The 17,272-nt window shown below is 35.6% G+C and overlaps 1 protein-coding gene across 8 annotated transcripts in view; it reads right to left on the reverse strand.

Moving 5' to 3' along the window:
* HEATR5B (HEAT repeat containing 5B) overlaps nt 1-17,272 on the reverse strand; it is a 102,604-nt gene that overhangs the window by 71,458 nt on the left and 13,874 nt on the right. For all 8 annotated transcript variants that reach the window (XM_012475519.2, XM_012475524.3, XM_012475518.2 and 5 more), the window contains exons 7-16: nt 16,174-16,331; nt 14,314-14,563; nt 11,412-11,567; nt 10,388-10,638; nt 7,844-7,955; nt 6,491-6,643; nt 4,732-4,831; nt 4,292-4,401; nt 3,146-3,309; nt 1,655-1,830 (exon numbers count right to left, since the gene is read on the reverse strand). In XM_012475519.2, coding sequence (XP_012330942.2) covers nt 1,655-1,830; nt 3,146-3,309; nt 4,292-4,401; nt 4,732-4,831; nt 6,491-6,643; nt 7,844-7,955; nt 10,388-10,638; nt 11,412-11,567; nt 14,314-14,563; nt 16,174-16,331 — 1,630 coding nt within the window. The remainder of the gene's footprint in view (nt 1-1,654; nt 1,831-3,145; nt 3,310-4,291; nt 4,402-4,731; nt 4,832-6,490; nt 6,644-7,843; nt 7,956-10,387; nt 10,639-11,411; nt 11,568-14,313; nt 14,564-16,173; nt 16,332-17,272) is intronic.

Consider the following 17,272-nt stretch of genomic DNA (forward strand, 5'->3'; position numbering starts at 1 on the left):
CTAGGATTACAGGTGTGAGCCACTATGCCCAGCCCATTTTAGAAGATTTTGATAAAAAGAAAGTGAGAGAGCATTCTTCTAAAAAGAAATGATGTGAAACAAAGGAATTCAAGGAAGTTGGATTTAGTACTAAGACAATTATGACCTGAAGTTGGAAATCAAAATGTCCCTGATATTGCTGTAAGGATTTAAGCTCAATTTATAATAATCCACAGGTCTCAGGTCAAAGCATTCTTCAAAACTCACATGAAGACATACAGATTCGGATGTATATGTATATGTGCACATTTTGATGTACTTTAAAAAACTTTTAAAAGTAAGTACCTTTAGTGCACTAAGAAAAGCAGTAAACATATTAAGCTGTACAGCCTGCTGGTTAAAAACCAAAGTAGAATCACTTCTTGCTTTTTATTTTACCTTTTTAATTTAACATTGTATCATGAGCATCTTCTGATATCAAAACATTGTCTCTACAGATATGGACTTTCTATTCTTTATTCACTTATCCCTCCACTGCTGGATATTTGGGTTATTGATTATGTGTCACATTTTTAATAGAATTTATTTATTTATACTTCATCTTATTCTATAAAAGTGATCATATACAATTAAGATAATCCTAGATTTAAGTTATAGCTTTCATAACTATTTGTATAAATTTGGGTAAACCAAAAACTCTTAGATATAGATTTCCTTATATTTAAAACCAAAATATTAAAATACATGCTTTATAAGATTCTTCCACCTTTGATGTCATTTAACATTTATGTGGCAACCAAACGTTCTTAAAGATATTTGGGTAAAGTTTCATATTTAAACTTTTTTTCTTCTCAAATTAAAAAACAATCAAGTAACCTACATAGTTAAAGATATCTTTTATACAAACACAGCATTTTTTGTTTTGTAATTTTTGTAGAGATGAGTGTCTCACTATGTTGCCCAGGCTGGTCTCAAACTGCTGGGCTCACTGGGATTGCAGGTGTAAGCACCACACCAGATCTAACAATATTTTTAAGGCATTTTAATTTTATAAAGCTTTTAAGTTGTCAGTGATGGTCTTGTATTAATTTATTTCTGTTTTCCTTTTGGGAAAATCACAATATACAAACTGCCTACCAAAGCTAGGAATAGTGTCCCCTGGATATAGAATATAGCAAACCAAAATGCTTCTATTACAAAAAGAACCAATTATGTTAGTTTCTAGACTTGAACATCTCACAAATGTTATTAGGGAGTGGAATTTTCACCCATTTACTTCCTCAACAGCAAAGTCAACAGGCTTAGCAAACTGATGTCCTTAACTAAAGATATAGTCAAAACCTTCTATCAAATGAACCATTATAATGAATTTATTTTTTGCCAACAGTTGTCATTCTAGCATACATAATGAAAATCCTGTTATGCAATACACAGTCCACAATACAATGGATATCAGATGTTAGTACACAGGGTCAAATCTTATAATCTCAAATTATGTGGAATTTTCATGCAATTTTTTTTATCATGTATGTGTCACTTATGTTTGTAATTCTGTAAGAGCACTGTTTAAGTATTATGATAACTCACTTTACTGCACAGTTAACTGGGATGAGAAAATCTACTGTTTAATATAATTTACACTTAACAAAAATTACCTGATTGACTTAATACTAACCGGTGTTTATAGGAAACATGAGGAAACACTACACCAAAAAGAGCCACAGAAGCATCAATGACTGAGACTCCAAGAGGGAGGGGACCAGGTACTGCTTCTCCAGCAGGTATCCGTAAATAAATGGAGGAAGGATCATGCTCCAGAGCCCCACTTCCAGATGCACTGTTTGGCTGGAGCTGCAAACGAGTGAAATAAAAATTATTCAAAATCTACTTTAGGAAATCTACTTATTAAACACTGAGAATGAGGAGTAGAGTAGAGGAAAAAGGAGAAAAGGAAACAAAAAAAGAATGATTAGATCTGAACATTTGAAAACAGACAAAAATGTAATTTGGTCATTAAAAAATCATCAGTAGAGTCCGGCGCGGTGGCTCACGCCTGTAATCCCAGCACTTTGGGAGGTCGAGGTGGGTGGATCACGAGGTCAAGAGATCGAGACCATCCTGGCCAACATGGTGAAACCCCGTCTCTACTAAAAATACAAAAAATTAGCCGGGCGTGGCGGCACATGCCTGTAATCCCAGCTACTTGGGTGGCTGAGGCAGGAGAATCGCTTGAACACAGGTGGAGGTTGCGGTGAGCCAAGATTGTGCCATTGCACTCCAGCCTGGGTAACAAGAGCAAAACTCCATCTCAAAAATAAAAAAACCCATCAATAACACCTTATACAATTTTAAGAAAAGCTTTATTCATTCGAAAACATCTGTACACTACCCACCTTATTGTGTGAACAATATGAGCGAGAATTTAAACCCACAAACAATTATTTTAAATGGGGCTTTAATCACTCTTTTTAAAAAGTACACAAGAAATAATGCATTCAGTGGGCAAAATAAGTTTTTTTTTTTTTTTGAGATGGAGTCTTGCTCTGTCACCCAGGCTGGAGTGCAGTGGAACGATCTTGGCCCCCTGCAGCCTGCCTCCCAGGTTCCAGTGATTCCCCTGCCTCAGCCTCCCGAGTAGCTGGGATTACCAGCGTAGGCCACCACGCCTGGCTAATTTTTGTTTTTCAGTAGAGACAAGGTTACACCATGTTGGCTAGGCTGGTCTCGGACTCCGGACCTCAGGCGATCCACTCACGTCGGCCTCCCAAAGTGTTGGGATTACAAGCATGAGCCACTGTGCCCAGCTGAAGTTCTAAATCTTCAACCTACTAACTCATTCCTCTCCAACCTGTCACAAAACAAAACAAACTAAAACGAAACAAAACAAAATACCAATAACTAAAAAGCAGTTAAAACTGATCTTTATCACAGCCACCACAGGGTATCTAAATACAAAGAATATTAAATAAAGACAATTTTCCAAATTCTGACTCTTCCTGTTTAACTTTTTTCACTATCTACCACCAGGATGCCATCTTTAAGTGTCTAAGAACACTAAATGGAGATTAAACCTTTCTATATCCTATTTTCTTTTTAAGTTGCATTGTGTAATAGGACCATTGTTTTAGATTCAGTTGGTATTCCATTTCCCTGTATGGTTCGTTACCTGGTCTTCAATTGATTTATGATCAGTTTCCTGAAGCCAAGAACCAAGAAGAACACTATCATCATAATGGCAGAGGGATCTGAGGAGGGAAGTAGTTGTGTTGGCTGAGTTGTCAGTCAAAGTGAATTCTGCTACCAGTTCTCTAAGAAGTGCATTAAAAGATCCTAAAAAACAGAACTTTGGGTCAGATTAAAAGAATAATTTTTATGAAAATTATAATTATTGCCCACAAAGAGCTGCAACATGTTCAACAGGAATAAAATAATTAAGTTCCTGTTCTCTTCTTGTAAAATCTATATTAACATTTAAATGCTGGTTTTTTAATATATAATATGGTATATCCTTTCATATATTATATTATGTCTTTTAGCCAAAATTATTTAAAATGACCAAAAAACTCAAATAGAGGAAAGAGAGACCCATGCCATAGCATGCTTGTAGTCCCAGCTACTCAGCAGGCAGAGGCAAGAGGACTGCTTGAGCTCAAGAGGTTTGAGAACAACCTCTGCAACACAGCAAGACCCTGTCTCAAACACATACACCATACACAAACAAAGATACTTTATTTTAAATATGTTAAATGTGATATGATTATTATCTATTATTTACTGCCTAATAATGTGCAAATAATGAATCAGAGCACACCAAAATTCTTCAGCATGATTATACTGGAAAGAAATCAATGGTTTTACTATTAATATTTTATATAATATTTGATTTCTCCCTCCAGATCCTTGAATTATTGGCTACATTATATGAAGCATTTCAATGTATTAATTAAAAGCGCACACTTTGAAGATAAACTAGCTAGATTTGAATCCAAGCTCTGCCACTTAACTAGCTCTAAGTCTTGGGTAAGTTAAATTTCTTTACCTCTCTCAATCTGAGAGTCTTCATCTATAAAACTGGACTAATGGCCTCATAAATTACATTAGAGTCAAAGGAGCTACTACATACAAAGGGCTAAAAACAAGACTTAGAACACAGTAAATAGTCAACAAGTGTCAGCTACTCTACATGAAGAAAAATAAAATGGTGGCCTTCCTTTGCACAGTAAGTCAGAGGGACAGCCTTGGTCAGACTCTATAATACTGTGAAGAACTGTAAAGAAGAATTTTTATCAGATACCACAAATTTTTTATTTACCTTCATAAGTTTTGGGAGGTAACAAAGCCAAGATATCATAAAGTCTTAAACGGACCATTGCAGCACTAGCTTTCAGATGAGCTCCATGGGCTTTAATTACAGATGGAATGCTAAAATATCAAAAACATAGTTGGTATTGGCTCACCAGAATAAGTTTTACTTATAAATATTTTTCTTAGCAATGTATCAATGTACTGCCAAAGTACATAGATAAGTACTACATTTTCATTTTAGCTTGTTTTGTGATCTTTACTGTAACAAAAACACTTTAAGATATAACTGTACTTCAATCCACACCATTGCTGTAATTTTTAAAGTTACATTACAAAAATAAAGTTTTATATGTTTCCTAGATGATTCTAGAAGAAAGCACAAAATATGGCTAAGAAGTATATTATTAATATATAAAACAGGGTATGAACTTGTAATTGCTTACTTACTGTGACATCATAGTCATGGCACATTCAATAGGGGTCATCAATTTTCGAATCACATCTTCAGTTAGGAGCTCAGGACAATGTGCAACAAAACTCCTCATGGCTAGACAAAATTTTTAAAAGGACAGATTTGGAGTAGCTTTTGTGAACATGATTTAATTTATAAAATTGTATAAATATAATGGCACTTATAATACTTAATTATTGTAACATATAAGGTTCCGAAACTATGTCGAACAAAAAGAAAAACTTGCAACAACTACAAAGAAAAATCATGGAAAATGCTAGAAAAAAGGTGGACAGAAAAAAGGAGGAAGAGAAGATACTGGTTAGAGAGATTTGTGTGGGTAAAAATTCGGAGGACTACAATCCCTCCCATAGGAATTCAGATGACTACAAAGAAAAAAATATTAAGGCATTGTTTATAAACATACACATTTGTGTATATAAACAATGCCTTCAAATTTACATGAATTTTTTACATATATTACATATATTTTTGCAATTTTTACACACACACACACACACACACACACACATATATATATAGACACATATTTTTTTTTTTTTTGAGAGATGGAGTCTCGCTCTTATCCAGGCTGGAGTGCAGTTCACTGCAACCTCCACTTCCCAGATTCAACAATTCTCCTCTCAGTCTCCCAAGCAGCTGGGACTACAGGTGTACACTACCACACCTGGCTAATTTTTGTATTTTTAGTAGAGACAGGGTTTTACCATATTAATTAGGCTGGTCTTGAACTCCTGAGAGTGATTCACCTGCCTCGGCCTCTCAAAGTGCTGGGATTATAGGTGTGAGCCACCACACCCAGCTACTACATATATTTTTGCATTTTGAATTTTCACATATATTTATGTAAATATATATGTATATAAACAAAAATGGTCTGGTGAGAAGAAATATTTTTATTGGCCCTTTAGCAATAAAGCCAATACTAAAACACCTCCTAGATGTAAGAGCAAAGTTGCCCCCTTGCCTGGCTGCCCTTCTGGTTAAACGTGTATCTTTCTCCCAGTTTGGTAAAAAGGAAGTTTTCACAATGAAATAAACCAAAAAAGAACTGGGACATCCAATGTCATTCTAGTTTTCAAATGAAACAAAACTTGAGCATTTCCTGTAAGCTGTTAACTCCCAGACAAAAACAACTGTATCCATAATTTTTGTAATGTTGATATCTGAAAAATATATTAAGGTTTGTAGATTTGATAAGGATGTGAAAAAACACCTGCTTCTCCATTATGAGAAGACTAACTGCAAATGCAGTAACTTTGGTAATCCTGAGTTTCTTTTTCTTTAAATACCTGTTGAGTATTTTTCTTTTTTAATGTGATGACTCAGTGCTTCTTTGACAGGTAGGAGAGCAACAAGTGGGAATAAGAGGCCTGGGTTCTAGCTCCTGTCTTACCACCAGGTCTAAACACTTTTTCAGAATCTGTTTCACTTTTATTACAAAATTAGCAAACTAAAGTGGATCATTTATAAAGTTTCTTTCTAAATCTAAAAGCCTATGAATTTATCATTACCTAGTAAAATAAAAATCTAAAATAGTGATTTTTCTTTTACTTTATAAATCGTTTAGTAAAATAAAAAACTAAAATAGTGATGGAGTGGTAAATTTAGTACTAAATTAATAGTAATAATTTAGTAATAAAATAAAAAACTAAAATAGTGATTTTTCTTTTACTTTACAAATATTTTAGTAATATCATAATATTCTGAAAGCACAATCCTTTCAGTTCTTACCACATAGAGCTCCAGCACGACCTTCCAAAGTTACCTGCCAGGTAAAAGAATCACCTCGGGCCTTCTCAGCTTCCAATTCCTTTAAGGAACGTGGGAAAACATTTCGCCACAGTAACAACATCTTGGGTAGATGGTAACGAACGACAGATGGTCCTAACCAAGAAAATGAGAATATGAATCCATATATATATATAACATACCTTACAAACAAGTGTCAAGGAAAATGAGTCCAACACAAACTTTATGTAATTTTAGAGATAAAAATAAAGTAAAATACTGATATTTAACAATATCTGCCATTTCACTCTATTTTTATCTCTAAAATTACATTTTTCAAACTTTATTCACTGATTAAAATATAGATCAAAGCATAATAAAATTAATCTTAAACTATCAATATTTTTAGAATTCAAGCATAAAATACACAAAAAGCAATTTTTAAAGAATTTCCCAACTGTATTGAGAATGGTAGGTTACATATTATCAATAAAATATATCTGGGACACATTCTGTGAGGTCTTCTTCATAAATATATGTGTACATAAAGAGACACCCACTCCCATACACATACATATATGTATTCCTCAGTTTTTGGGGCAACTTATATGGTTAATTTAGTTCCATGGAGAATCAATATATTCAGACCTAGGAACTTATATTTACATTGCTAAATAATTCATTTAGCATACCACTTAACATACTTAACATAAACTTCTGGAAGTGAGTTGCCACTTTTTGTTTTCTTAAGAAAAGTAGGTCAAAGTTTAATTTCCAATACACAGATGCTTAGAACTGTATCATAACTTTGTAGTACACATATGCGCATACTTTCTACAGCAGCAGCTAAACTTATGAACTAAAATGTGAACGTGCCTCATCACAATAACAGGTATTTTTGCCCTATGTACAACGTTAAATTTTGCCTGTATTGCAGATTTGTCAAAGTACTTAAGAGTGAAACACATGGAGGGTTACCCCAGAAAAGCAGCACTAAGAATTCCGATTAAGTGTGACTTTACCACTCTACTAAAATCACATTTCTGCTTTTCACTTAGGGGATGTAATTTCCCCTCATATTTTCTTTTCTTTTCATAAACACTAAACTTATCAGGTAAACAATGGTTATTCTGATGGTAAAGGTGAAACTTTGCTAACAACTTTCTCTTTAAATGTACATAAGCAAGAATTACCAAAAAGAGAAATCTACTAGCAATTGGAGGAAAACATCTTTATCATTTTACAACCTCAATGAAAGTCTAGAATGTGAAGCTTAATACTTTTAAATTAAATGTGTTTTACAGGCTTACTGTTATAGTGTAAGACAAAATCCTACTCAAATAGGTATAATTATACCTAAAGTCATAAGTGCTCCAAGTAAAAGCCAGCCAGCTTGGGTGCGCTGTAAAGATAGCCTACTATTTTGGGCAGCAGTTCGTAAAAGATCTTCAGCAATACTAACTACCATCTGCAAGAAAAGTTTAGAATTGGATTTTAGTTCAAACAAGTTAAATTTTAAAAGGAAACAGATAACTAGCATACTTCATGTAAGAGAAGTTGTCTTTTTGCATTATTAGCATGTTTTGAAAGAGGGAACATCAAAACCTGGTCAGTCTTGTCTGCACCAATGACTCTGAAGAGACCCAGAACAGTGTAGTAGTTAAGGACAAGCTCTAGGGCCAAATGCCATCTCTGCTCATTTACTCACTTCTCATCTAGGACCGTTTACTTTCCTCATTGGTAAAATAGAAAGAACAGGAATGCCTATCTCAGCCTTGCAAGGATAAAATCAGTTAATACAGCATCTGTGCTACTACTTTGTCATTTGATCATGCGACAAGTCCACTTCTCATTTTTCCTGTAAACTCAAAAAGATTAGCTTATTTATTTGTTTGTTTTTTAGAGACAAGGTCTCACTCTGTTATCCAGGCTGGAGTGCAGTGGCACAATCACAGTTCTCTGTAACCTGAAATTCCTGGGCTCAAGGGATCCTCCTACCTCAGCCTCTTGAGTAGCTAGGACTACAAGTACATGCCAACACACTTAACTAATTTAAAAAATTTTGTTTTTTATTTTTTGTATGACAAGGTCTTGCTATGTTTTCCAGGTTGGTCTCAAACTTCTGACCTAAAGTGATCCTCCAGCCTCAGCCTCCCTAAGCAATGGGATTACAGGTGTGAGCCACCACGCACAGGCAAGGTTAGCTCAATGGTAGATGCATAATAGGAGTTCAACAAATCTTTGAATGTGGAATAATAGTGCCAATAATGATAGCATTTATTTAGTGGTTGCACAGGCTTGCACTGTTCTGAGTACTTTGCTGTATTAACGTTTTGAAGAGATTTCGTAAATAAGGTGGTACTTGAATTAGGCCTATAAATAAAGAGATATAAATTTGGTACAGCTGAATAAGAGGGGAGATGAAACTCTAAGAGGTTAGCAGAGCAAAGGCATAGAAGGTGAAAAGGGCCAGGGAAGGAAGCAACATGACTAATCTAATTAGAGCACCAGGAAATTAGAATGGATGGACATAATGAAGTCAAATTATGAGGAACTAGTTTACCAAAGGAGATTATATTCTACTCTCCGAGTACTGGATAGTCCCTAAGGGTTTCTGGGCAAATGTAAGATATGAAAGTGGTGTGAGGAAGATGGGAGGTGAGAGGAAGATGGAAAGTGTGAGGAAGATGAGAAGAATGAGAAAGCAATTGTATGACAAAGTGAGAAGGAAGTGTGGATTTCATTGGTAGCTATGCAACTCATATGAATGGACCTGGGCTTAATGTCTCAGAAAAAAAATCAAAATTTAAAACTCTAGCCCCAATCTGCCCATGTAAAGTTTCAAATAATATTTATATAAACACTTACTGAGATAGTAGAATTCTACTATCTAGAATAGTAGAAATATCTAGATAGTAGAAATCTACTAACACTACATGATAGTCGAATTAAAAAAAAGAAAAGGGGAAAAAAAGTTATTCATATTTTATTCTATTTTTTGAGATGGAGTATCACTCTGTCACTCAGGCTGGAGTGCAGTGGCGCAATCTCAGCTTACTGTAATCTCTGCCTCCCAGGTTCAAGCGATTCTCCTGACTCAGCCTCCCAAGTAGCTGGGATTACAGGCGTGTGCCAAAATGCCCAGATAATTTTTCTGTATTTTTAGCAGAGACAAGGTTTTGCCATATCAGCCAGACTGGTGTCAAACTCCTGACCTCAAATGATCCATCTGCCTTGGCCTCCCAAAATGTTGGGATTACAGGTATGAGCCACCATGCCCCACTGTGATTTATTAGAGACACTCAATTTTTATTAAACATTATCAAAATGTTAACTATGGCAATAGCATATTCTCCTGACTTTTTTTTAATATACAGCAAGGTGAACTTTTATTTCTAAAAGATGAAAGAAAAGCTCTGCCTTTCAAGTAATTTCTGTATTAGTGTAAGGTTGGGTTTTTTTTTTTTTTTTAGAGACAGGGCGGGTTTTGCTTTGTCACCCAAGGTGGAGGACAGTGGCATGTTCATAGCTCACTGTAATCTCAGACTCCTGGCTCAAGTGATCCTCTCAACCCATCCTCCCCGGTTGCTAGGACCACAAAGCTTGGCTATTTTTACTTTTTTGTAATGATGGGGTCTCACTATGTTGCCTAGGCTGGTTTTCTTTTTCTTTCCCTCTAAAATCTATAACATGTTACTATATTTAGACAAAATCTATTATCTTTACATTAGAATTAAATATCTAATTATAACTAGGGTCTGTTAACCCCATATTAAGAATACAATGCTTTATATTAACATAGTAAAACTGTTATTTGATCACCCTGTTCAACATTAAACACAGCAGCATTCCTAAAAAGATATAAGTCCACCATTCACAAATCTAAGATCTCTGTCATACCTTTCCTTTGGCATGAGGAATGCCCAAAGGACACTGATGTACTCCACCTAACAAAGCAGCCATTGCAAAACTATATCCGCTAACAGCTTCTGGTGAGGTCTTCAAGTTGTTGAGCCGTTCTGCACATCTGTCTAGAAACGGTGTCAGCTGGAAAGGCAATGCCACAGCCACACAGCGCAAACACCATGCAGCAGCAAGTCGAGCAGCCATGCTTGGATGAAGAAGCACTGAAGTCACAATCTCCAAAAGTCCTAAAAAGAAAGACTCAAAATATTACTCTTTAATGAAGTCTAATGATTTCAGAATCTCAAAGACTATCTAAAAAACAATAATTGAAATCACAATCACCATGATTTCACAAACATAGATCCACAACTTTGCCCAAAACTACGTATATTATTCCTAAGCAGTAAAGTACTTCGAAGAAACATTTTCTATGAAGAACATAACACAATTATATCCAATGCTGATGTAAAACTTAATAGAAGTCTTCAACAAATTTTAGTCAATTTTTATTAAAAAAAAGCAATCATAACTGCTTTCGATTTGTGTTCCAAAACTTTAAACATTTAATTCAATATTCTTTACAAGGAATCTTTTTTTTCTTTTGAGACTCACTCTATTCCCCAGGTTGGAGTGCAGTGGCGCAATCTTGGCTCAATGCCACCTATGCCTCCTGGGCTCAAGAGATTCTACCTCTGCCTCCCAAGCAGATTACAGGCACGAATCACCACACCTGGCTAATTTTTGTATTTTTAGTAGAGATGGAGTTTCACCATGTTGGTCAGGATGGTCTCAAACTCCTGACCTCAAGTGATCTGCCCACCTGGGCCTCCCAAAGTGCTAGGATTACAGGCATGAGCCACCACGCCTGGCCTATCACAATGAATCTTAATTTAAGTAAAACCTGATGATCTGAAGTGCTAATGATGATGATAAGCAACTAATCAGGAGTTAAATATCAAACACACTTAGGACTTTGAAAAAGTGAAAAAACATGGTAGCAAGTAACTGAATGTCATACCTATAGATGCTTCTTGAATAAGAGGGGATGCGGTGGCATTCAAGCTCTGCACCAGGCTCCCGAGTTCCTGGAGGGCACAGACCATCACATGCTGGCTTGCTGCAATGTCTGCTGCGCCAGATTTGTTTTCTCCACTTGTGTCATTCACTACTGCTTCTGAAAATACAGAATCGTGTCTTTGACATAGGAGAACTGAAATGTGCTATGATTTTTTTGGTCTATACAATTTATGATTTTAGCCATACCAATTGATGTCTGAGTGTTAAAAACCCTATGAAGTTATTTCTTAGTGGAAAACTTGTAGAACTAAACATTGAAGTGACTTAACAACACTGTTTAATGACTTTATGATAAGGCTAAAATATATACTGAGATATATCTTTGACTGCTTCCAGAAATATAACCTAATTTTAGCAAGCAGTAGCAATCCAGTGTACAAAAGCATAGATACTGCAGAAAGAAGATTTAGGTTCAAATCCCAATTCTACTAGTTATATGAGTTATATGACATTGGGCAAGATATTCAACTTTTCTGTCCCAACTTCCTTATCTGTTAATGGGCTTACATGACTATTTCAAATTGCAGTGATTAAAAACTTAGTGCATATAAAGAATTTAACAAAATGCTGCCCACAATACACATTCAATAAATGTTAGCAGCTATTATTACTTTATTACCATTGCTACTTTAAGTGTTCCAATATATTAGAGGTATCTGTCAAATTTCTGACCAGAAAATGGATCTATAAGGAAAATGCCTTAAGAACTTCTTACTGGAATGTTTCTAAAAGTTCCCATTAATTAGTCTTGCTGCCCACTACCCCAGCCTTTTAACTTCCATTAGAATTGAAATTGTTTGACAAGAGAAAACTAAAGATCCCTTGCCAAAGTACTAATTGAGAATGCATTCTGGTCCATAAATCCCCAATACATATCATTATATTTAATTCTGCTTTCAGGATTAAAAAAAAAATCAAATAATGAATTTATGACCTTAACATTAAGAATCTTTAAATGATAGTAAAACTTTCTTATTTTTTGCATTCATTATGAATTAATAGACTATAAAATGCATAATACAGAATAATAGGATATATAACAGATTAATAAATTGGGGATTGTAATTAAATTTTTTTTTCAGACAGTCCTGCTCTGTTGCCCAGGCTGGAGTGCAGGGGTACCATCTCAGCTGACTACAACCTCTGCCTCCTGGGCTCAAGCGATCTTCCCATCTCAGCCTCCTGAGTAGATGGGACTACAGGTGTACGCCACCATTCCTGGCTAATTTTTGTATTTTTTAGTAGAGACAAGGTGTTCCCATGTTGGCCAGGCTGGTCTTGAAGAACTCTGGCCTCAAGTGATCCACTCATCTTGGCCTCCCAAAGTGCTGAGATTATAGGCATGAGCTACCATGCCTGGCCAAATATCTCTTGTTTTTAGGTATTTCTGGACTTGGAAATGCACAAACTCATTTGATTGCTAAACTTTAAGCTCCTTGAGGACAGATGCTATCTGCATCTGGCTTGCTATTTTACTCTCACCATTTGGCACAGTGTTTCTGGCACTAAACATTTCCTCAATGAATCAACGTGCAAATACTCTTCAAGTTGTGAATCTAAGACAGATGACTATTTTAGCATATCTAAGGAACAATATCTCATTAATTTGAACACTTTTTAATTCACAATTCATAATTTTCACTTAGCTCTATACATTTAAAACTAGTTTACTGGCTGGGTGTGGTGGTTCATATCTGTAATTCCAGCACTCTGGAAGGCCAAAGCAGGTGGATCACTTGAGGTCAGAAGTTCGAGACCAGCCTGGCCAATGTGGTGAAACCCTGTCTCTACTATAAATAAAAAAATTAGCAGGATGTGTGGTGACACAGGCCTGTAATCACAGCTATTCAGGAGGGTGAGGCAGGAGAATCACTTGAACCCGGGAGGCAGAGGCTGTAGTGAGCCGAGATTGCACCACTGCACTCCAGCCCGGGCAGCAAAGCTAAACTCTGTCTCAAATAAAATACAAAATAAAAAATAATAAGCCATTATAAACAAAAAACACTATATGTTTATTTTCACTCATTTTATAAAACATTTAATATATATGTCTAAAAAATAAATTACTGAAGACATTTATTCATTAAACCCTTATTTCAAAAGACCTCTATTAGTCAATATAATTTGCCTTACTGAAGTTAGTACATACTTCTAATAGTGAAAAAACTAAACTGTCTTTTAGAATTTATATTTTGCCTTGCTTTTAGTCTTGCTTTTATATTTAGTTTATAACTGGATTAAAAGCTCTATGAAGGCAGAAACTTCATCTCATTCATTATTTGAACCCTGAATTACTGTATTGCAAATCTCAGATACTCAATAACTATTTGTTAAATTGAAAAATTTTAAAATTGATACTTTTTAGAAAAGAATATCTTGTAATTACATATAACTGAGGTTTCACAGTACACCTTATAGGGGGCTAATAACCATCTGTAATTGTTTCTCTCTAAGTTTTCATATTAAGTCTACAAGAGGAGGAAAAAAAACAATAAAAACATGTTTACAAAACAACAGGCTCTAAAAGCAGAAAGATCACAATAGATTATTCCTTGAAGACAGAACCAATGTGCTGCTGCATGCCAGCAAAGTTATAAAATCAGTATGGATACTAGAAATAAAACAGAAAATGCAGTCTTACCAACATGCCACCCAAATCCTTAAAAACTCTATTTCACTGTAATTATGTTATTTTAATATCAAATATGAGTACTCAACAAAAATGACTATAAAAACACAGTCCAGAAAGATAAACTAATTAGTCCTATTGATATTTATTAAGAATAATAATAAAGAATGATATGGCTAAGGTAATCAACACACATTATGACATCAATTCTTACCTACGGCTTTCATTTGTTTTCCAATAGCTTGGCAGATTTCTTTGGCAGCTGCAATCTGAGCTTTTTCACCTAGCAAACTGCCCACAGTAGCTCTTAGGATAAATGAAACACATCGTCTTGAGTACACAGCCTCCACATGTGTTTGTGTTGCCCGAGGATGGGAAACCAGATCAAGAACGTGGGACAGGAACGTGGCAAAGCTGCGCTCTAACCACTGACCACCCAATGTTGTCACAAAAACAACATACGCCTGTAAATAGAGGAAGGTATGACATCAGATACACTTACGTAACTAAACAGAAATCAAAGATAAAGCAACTACAAGAATAACTGATAACAGCATGCAGAATAAATTATATTCGAGACTAAAACAGAGAAAATTTAAACTTGAGATCGTTTTACTACTTCTGGAATAGGAATTATTAGGAAAGTATCTTGGACTAAGAAACAGTTCTTAAGATAACAACTTCATGGGCTGGGCATGGTGGCTGATGCCTGTAATCCCAGCACTTTGGGAGGCCTAGGTGGGTGGATCACGAGGTCAAGAGATCAAGACCAACCTGGTTAACATGGTGAAACCCCACCTCTACTAAAAATACAAAAATTAGCTGGGTGTGATGGCGCGAATCTGTAGTCCCAGCTACTCGGGAGGCTGAGGCAGGAGAACTGCTTGAACTTGGGAGGCAGAGGTTGCGATGAGCCGAGATCACGCCATTGCACTCCAGCCTAGGTGACAGAGTGAACCTCAGTCTCAAAAAATAATAATTAAAAAAACAAAGATAATTCATGGAGAACATAAAGGGACAGTAGTGACAGGGATGGGAAGCTGAATTTAGCCTAGTGATCAGGAAGGTAACAGGTTACAGAAATAAGAAAACCTTAACATCCTAAGTAAACACTGACTTCGAGATACAAAACACTTACTTAGGACTTTCTCTGTAAGTTAAAAAATTGTTTACTTATATTTTATACTTGTTTCAGGATTAAGGTACAGTTGTGACTTTGAAATTGTGATTTTGACTATGATCACCATTGCATCTTATTAGGTGTTAATTATCATTAACCATAACCTCTTATTTGTGTTGTTATTTTGAAATTATAATTATAATTTTGAAATTATAATTCCAAGTCAGATATAATCTTATAATTACACTGGTGATTAAACACTGATAGAAAATCCAATCAAAGCATTAACCAATATTTTTAGCTACAGGGTGTTGGAGAATATTAAAATCTAAATGCTCAAGCTACCTAAATAGTTTCAATGAAAACTGAGTTATTTTTATCTGATTTTCTGTTAAGCAAAATGTGAGAACTTTATTTAAAGATATTTACACAAATATAGTAGACATAGCTTATTTATATTTTATTAAACATCTACTGAATTTCCAGAGAAGCATGTATTTTGAATGTAATTCATTCATTTGGTAAAAGAAATATTTTGAAAGAAACCAGACAATATTAAAAATCTCTCTGTGAGCTCTTACTTGTTAACGGTCTTCCATGAATTTTCACAAGTGATATGAACAAAATTCTTTTTTTTTTTTGAGACAGAATCTCCCCCTGTGGCCCAGGCTGGAGTGCAGTGGCACAATCCTGGCTAACTGCAACCTCTGCCTCCCAGGCTGAAGTAATTCTCCTGCCTCAGCCTCCTGAGTAGCTGGGACTACAGGGGTGCACCACCAGAGCTGGCTAAGCTTTTTGGATTTTTAGTAGAGATGGGGTTTCCCCATGTTAGACAGGCTGGTCTCGAACTCCTGACCTCAGGCAATCCACCTGCCTTGGCCTCCCAAAGTGCTGGGATTACAGGCATGAGCCATCACACCAGCCAAAATTCTTTTACACATATATGTTACAAACCTGTGTAACTCCAACTCTCACTTCACGATTAACGGACCCTCCAACTTTTAACATTTCTCCACCGCTCTTTAAGAAACCTGACCCTCCACGTAGAAATCCTGTGGCCATGAGTTCTAAGACTTCATCAAATGTTGCTCGCTTCACATTTTGACGCATTACTTTCAGGAAGAAAAATAAAAGTATAAGTAAATGTATTTCTGAGATACTCCAGCTTAATAATTCAAGTAACCATTTGTTAAGGATACTTTACTACAATGGGGAAATGGTTTAGTTTTCTTACAATTTTTTTCTTAAAATTTTCAACGTACTTGTAAACCTGAATTCAATTCTGAAGAAAAAATGCTCAGAAAAATGGAAAGAGCTAGAAATAAAAGCAATTCAATAGATCTACGCAAAATAGTCTAATAATAGTGGTAATACTATGTGTAACACAATAAGGACTAAGCATACCCACAGCAGATACTACTAACTGATCACAGTTCTCATTCCCTCCTGAGGTAGACATAAAAAACTTTTCTCAACACAGTGCTTTCTATATAGTAGTTACCAAATAAATTAAAATGTTACTGGGAATGCATCCAGTTGCAGTGGCTCACACCTGTAATCCCTGCACTTTTGGAGGCCAAGGTGGGTAGATCACATGGTCAGGAGTTTGAGACCAGCCTGGCCAATATGATGAAACCCTGTTTCTACTAAAAATACAAAAATTAGCTGGGCATGGTGGTGCACACTTGTAGTCCCTGCTGCTTGGGAGGCTAAGGCAGAAGAATAGCTTGAAACCTGGAGGTAGAGGTTGCAGTGAGCTGATATTGTGCCACTGCACTCCAGGCTGGGTGAGAGAGCAAGACTCTGTCTCAAAAAAAAAAAAAAAAAAAGTTATTGGGAATGCAACTGAATTGCCATCCTTGGTATACAGCTTCATATTTTATGAAATCCTTCCACATACAGTAGCAAATGCAATCCTAACAAAAATTCTGTAGAGGAGGTAAAAAGCTCATGGCTAAGAAAGCTTTGGTATTTCACTGCCCAGGATTTGAATTTCATTTCTGATACAGTACAGTTTTTAGAAAATGAGTTACAGAATCTCTCTAAGCCTCAA

The sequence above is a fragment of the Aotus nancymaae genome, unplaced genomic scaffold (assembly GCF_030222135.1).
Source record: "Aotus nancymaae isolate 86718 unplaced genomic scaffold, 86718_ANA_hifiasm-v0.15.2.pri h1tg000057l, whole genome shotgun sequence".
Taxonomy (NCBI): Eukaryota; Metazoa; Chordata; class Mammalia; order Primates; family Aotidae; genus Aotus; species Aotus nancymaae.